Source organism: Otolemur garnettii, unplaced genomic scaffold (assembly GCF_000181295.1).
Source record: "Otolemur garnettii isolate 467f Iridium unplaced genomic scaffold, OtoGar3 scaffold00016, whole genome shotgun sequence".
Taxonomy (NCBI): Eukaryota; Metazoa; Chordata; class Mammalia; order Primates; family Galagidae; genus Otolemur; species Otolemur garnettii.
Window position 1 is genome coordinate 11,206,734 of NW_003852411.1, and position 5,044 is coordinate 11,211,777.

Genomic DNA, 5,044 nt, shown 5'->3' on the forward strand with positions numbered 1-5,044 from the left:
CACCCTGTGCTCCTTGTCTTTAGAACCCAAAGGGCTCAGATTTTTCCATGATCGACGCCCTGTATGCCTCCCAGACCCATCACCCCCACGCAAACCCTCCTGACACCGTGGCGTTGGTTTCCTGCTTTTACTCGAGCTCGGAGGAGGGTTTTTCCTACTAAACTGAGTGTCCACGTCCCGTCTCCGCGCCACTTGTCTGCCACTTCCCTCTGCCCTCGCTGGCTGCAGCCTGGAGGAGGGGGCAGCCCCGCGTGCTCAGGCCCCCTGCTGGGACAGTTGGCTGGGGCGGGGTGAGGGGGACGGCCTGGAGCCGCGTGGGGCTCCGGGCCCCGCCTCCGCCCTTGAGGCGCCCAGCCCCTTCCTCCGATTGGTCAGCAGCGCCCAGCCCGCCGCCCCCTCCGAGGGAATAAAAGCCGCGGCGGCGCCGGCTGGGATCTTGCAGGCTGACAAACCCTAACCCGGATCTCTAGAGCCTGCAACTGCTGTTCCTTGCCTCCTTGAGCTCGCGGAGCCCACTGGAGCCCGCCACCATCCTTCCCACCACGTGCTGCCCTGTGCCCGCAGCCATGTGCCGCACCCTTGCCGCCTTCCCTACTACCTGTCTGGAGAGGTAAGAGGAGCTTGTCCAGCTGCCGGGAAGAAGAGTCCAAGTCCCCCCCAACTATTAGGCGGTGGAACTGCCCGTTTGGGGACTGGGGTGGGCAGGGGGATGGGCGCTAGAGACTTGAGTGGAGAGGTAGAGGCCAACTTGATGTCACGTGTTCAGATGCCACGAACAAGGAGAAGGGACGCAGAGGGCCAGGCTTGCCGCTGTCCCCATCCTCTGACAAACTACAGCCTTTCCCAAGGACCTGCTGGAGACCCGGGCGCGGGATGACCATGCGGGCATCGCCGGGCCGAACTGAGTGTGCCCAGTTCTCAGGCACTTAGTTTTCATTACACGGTCTCCTCTGCCCCTAGAAAGGCAGGGAGATGTTTTTAGGGTCCCACCGGTGAGGGCCTACCCACTTTCCAGGGTGATACCCACAGCTTCCCATCCTTACTGCAACTGGTGGCTGGGAAGGAGAAGGTAAAGAAGAAGGCAGGAGTCAATTTCCATACAGTTCCAGAAATATTCCTGACAAACCTAGAGAATGCTGGTTTGTCTTCTGCTAATCAATAAGCACAAAGACAGATCAGTGTGATTTCAGTAGGAAAAAGCCTATCTAGGCAGTACTGACAACTCACAAAGCGTAGGACCTACCAAGGCACAGCTCAATGTCACTGTCATTGCTTTGAGGTTCATGCTACTAATGAGAGAAGCAGGAACTGGGCCCTAGGAAGTTTGGGGTACCAGGCAGAGGAGTTCTTCTGGGACCTCATAAACTTCACACTGGCACTGGCCAAGTAAACAGAATTTGTTCATGCTCACGATTTGTCTTTCAGAGCCAAAGAGTTCAAGACACGTCTGGGGATCTTTCTTCACAAATCAGAGCTGGGCTCTGATACTGGAAGTGTTGGCAAGTTCGAGTGGGGCAGCAAACACAGCAAAGAGAGGTAAGTTGTGCTGACCAGCCCAGAGCTTCTGGAAGGGAGCGAGCCAGATTTAGGAAAGGGGTCATGAGAAGGAAAATAAAGGAGAAACTAAAACATGTTAGGTGACCCCGGCCACCCCTTCTGGAGATTTTAGGGGGACATGTTGCTGGTCTGCTGTGGCTGGTTGGTTCATAAGTAAGTAGGTGACTCCAGGGTTCTAAGTCCACCAACAGATGATGGCACACAGAACATGAATGTTGTTATCTGGAAATGTCACTGCATATGAATCCAGGGCTAGGACAGGGTCCAAGACTTGAAGTTTTTATTAGTGACAACTTCCATTAGCATGCACCTTGTCTAGAAGCCCTTTCATATTGAACATCAGGTTTGCCAGACTCTGGGGTTATGGGTAGGTGAAATCTCTATTTCTGAGGCTCCCTGGAAATGTGTACAAAACAAAGCTGTGAGAGACAAGGGAATAGAAGCAGTTTTTGGACAGAGAAGGGACAGCTTTAGAGATACTGACTGAGGACAAAGGGTCCTAGGCTTCAGTTTCTGGGACTGAATTGTCCACTAGAAAATACCACTGCTGATTATAAGTTTGAGGAGTTAGCCTCAAGAGTCACCAAGCAAGCCTGTGTGAATTATGCAACTTATTAGAGTTCTGGCTAGGATTCGTGGTATGCTTAGGTTTGTTGATTTTTTTTTTTATTTTAAAATCTTGGCTTACTTTTTTTTTTTTTTTTTTTAGTAGAAATTTCCCTGAAGATGTGCTGGGGTGGAAAGAGTCATTCGACCTGCTGCTGAACAGTAAAAGTGAGTAGGATCCTGTTGTGTCTGTCTGTGGGTGGCACGAGTATACTCATGTGCTTTGGAGCCAGCCCAGGGATGCTTGAAAGCGTGAGCAAAATAATAGTAGTAGTAATAATAATAATAATGATCTCCTAGTGTGCCAGCCTCTATTCAGAATACAAAGGCAGGTCCTTGTTCAAGAAAATGATGTTCTAAAAATAGAGCCATTAACTGCAATCTCTGTCCTTTCTTCTTTTATTTCCTACTGTCCCCCAGTCTGACCTGTTTTCTCTTCTCTCCCCCACAACCCCAGATGGAGTGGCTGCCTTTCATGCTTTCCTGAAGACAGAGTTCAGCGAGGAGAATCTGGAGTTCTGGCTGGCCTGTGAGGAGTTCAAGAAGATCCGATCAGCTACCAAGCTGACCTCCCGGGCTCAACGGATCTTTGAGGAGTTCATTTGCAGCGAAGCTCCCAAAGAGGTCAGAGTCTAGCATGTTCCATGAGTCCTTCGCACCCTGCCTGAGAATTCTTCCCCACTGAGAATCTTCTCATTCTTCCCCACTGAGAATCAGGGGTAGTGGGAAGTCAGCAGGGGAAGGACAGGGTTTAGAAGTAGAATGGCCTTATTTGGTACAAGGGCTAGCGAGCTTCTGTGGCCAGAGACTAGGAAAGCCAGGTTCTGTGCTGCTCCTGGGACTGTTATCCTCAGATTCACAATGGGCCAGGATGTGTTGGCAGGTTTTAGGGCTTCTGTAAACCACTTTTTAAATTTAATTCCTTTTTAGAAGCTCAACCCACTTGCCAGCTGGGGAGGCAAGGTCATCACAGGGACCTTATGTAATGTGGCTCAGTCCCCTGGCTGACCTGCCGCAGGCATGGTCTGTGAACACTTTTGCCAGTCAGCTTTCCTCCTGGCTGGCTCCACAGGGCAGCTGCATTTGATAAAAAAAAACAAGGCCACCTGGTGGAGAGATGAGAGTCATGCCTTCGCTTTTGCTTTGTATTTTATTTTCTGACCACTGTTATTTATTCCACCTTATTCCATAAAGATACATTGAGCACCAGTTACATTCAAGGCACAGATACAGCAGTAAACAAAACAAAGTCCCTACCATAATGGAACTTATATTCTAATGGAAGAAGGTGCCAATAGCCAATTAAACAAATATATGCCGGGTGAAGGTCTGATAAAACTAAAGTAGGAAATGAAAGATCAGGAGTCCCAGAGGTATGGCCTGGGAGGAGGTGAGATCTTTAGTTTTTAGAAAAGGAAAGGAGTGGGCTGCTTGATGTGGTGACATCGAGCAAAGAGAGATAGGAAAGAATTGACAGAAGGAAGCACATTCTAACATAGGAAATAGAAAGTGCAAAGGCCAGAGCGTGGCTGTTATAGTCATAGGACAGCAAGTGGGGCCATAGGGAAGAGAGAGTAGGAGGTGAGGTCAGACAGATGGCCAGGTGTAGGCCCAGCGTGCACTTTGGCTTTTCCTCTGGGAAGACAGTGGAGGTCTTCTGTTTCTTTCTTTCTTTCTTTTCTTTTTTTTGAGAAAGAGTCTCATTTGTTCTGTCATTCCTACTAAAGTGCAGCACTGTGGCATCATCACAGCTCACTGCAACCTCAAACTCCAAGGCTCAAGTGATCCTCCTGCCTTAGGCTTCCAAGTAACTGGGACTACAGGCACGTGCTGCCCCCCACCAACCCGGCTTATTTATTTATTTTTTTGGTAGACATAGAGTCTTGCAATTGTTCAGGGTGGTTTCCAACTCCTGATCTCAAACAGTCCTCTGGCCTTGGCCTCTCAGACTGCTAGCATTATAGGTGTGAGCCACTGTGTCCAGCCCTGACTTAGCTTTTAGAAGGCTTAAGCAGAGAGAGCAGTTAGGAGGCTCTGGTGTAAATTCAGGAGAGAGATGATGGTGCTCCAAAAGAAAGGGTGAAAAGTCAGATTTGAATACATTCTTAATATCCTCATGCGAATTCTGAGAGATTAGAAGACAGACAGTGGATCAGACTGGGGACAGGCCCAGAGCTGCAAAGTGAATTACTGGCCTCAGAATGCCCCAGGTTCCCGATGCCTGGCCTGCCGGCCCACCTTCCCTTGTCCGCCGGGCCCCTGACTTGCCCAGCCTCTTCCCCTCACCCTGTGGTCATCCTTCATCCCACAGGTGAACATAGACCATGAGACACGGGAGCTGACAAGGACCAACCTACAGGCTGCCACAGCCACGTGCTTTGATGTGGCTCAGGGGAAGACACGCACTCTGATGGAGAAGGACTCCTATCCACGCTTCTTGAAGTCCCCTGCTTACCGGGACCTGGCTGCCCAAGCCTCAGCTGCCTCTGTGTCGCTGTCTGGCAGCAGCCCAGCTGAGCCCTCACACACCTGAGCCTCTGTGGCAGCGAGGAAGCCAGCGGGAGGAGAGGTTGAGTCACCCATCCCTTTGGTGGCTACCCCCCATGTCGGAGGCAGGTCTTGCAAAGCAAGTGCAAGAGGACAGTGAAGGAAAATGGCATCCCAGGAGCCTCTGTGGAAAGCACCGACCTCTCCTTCAGATACTGTGGCACTTAGTTCCATGCGCCTAAGAAGGTCCCCCACTCCCAGGAGCTGTGGATAAGGGCTGATGACAGGGTGTGTGGGGCTCTCCGGGGAAGAGAATAGGGCTCAGGAATTAGCTCGTCCTCATTGGGGAAGGAAATATTCCAAGTTGTCATAGGAAACGTGGATAAAGGGAAAC

General features: G+C 50.8%; 1 protein-coding gene across 2 annotated transcripts; it reads left to right on the top strand.

Moving 5' to 3' along the window:
* Positions 1-415: 415 nt before the first annotated feature.
* On the top strand, positions 416-4,806 carry RGS16 (regulator of G protein signaling 16). 2 transcript variants are annotated; one of them, XM_003785646.2, is made up of 5 exons: positions 416-610; positions 1,426-1,536; positions 2,267-2,331; positions 2,621-2,787; positions 4,475-4,806. In XM_003785646.2, the coding sequence occupies exons 1-5, from the start codon at positions 567-569 to the stop codon at positions 4,694-4,696; spliced, it is 609 nt and encodes a 202-aa protein (XP_003785694.1). In that variant the 5' UTR covers positions 416-566; the 3' UTR covers positions 4,697-4,806. The 2 variants fall into 2 exon arrangements, with proteins under 2 accessions (XP_003785694.1, XP_012658153.1); XM_012802699.1 differs by having other exon boundaries at positions 436-610; positions 2,270-2,331.
* Positions 4,807-5,044: the final 238 nt, after the last annotated feature.

Coding starts and splice junctions, on each gene's coding strand:
- RGS16 (XM_003785646.2), top strand. CDS start 567: ATGTGCCGCACCCTTGCCGCCTTCCCTACTACCTGTCTGGAGAG. Junction 2,332..2,620: donor CCTGCTGCTGAACAGTAAAA/GTGAGTAGGATC, acceptor CCACAACCCCAG/ATGGAGTGGCTGCCTTTCAT. Junction 2,788..4,474: donor GCAGCGAAGCTCCCAAAGAG/GTCAGAGTCTAG, acceptor TTCATCCCACAG/GTGAACATAGACCATGAGAC.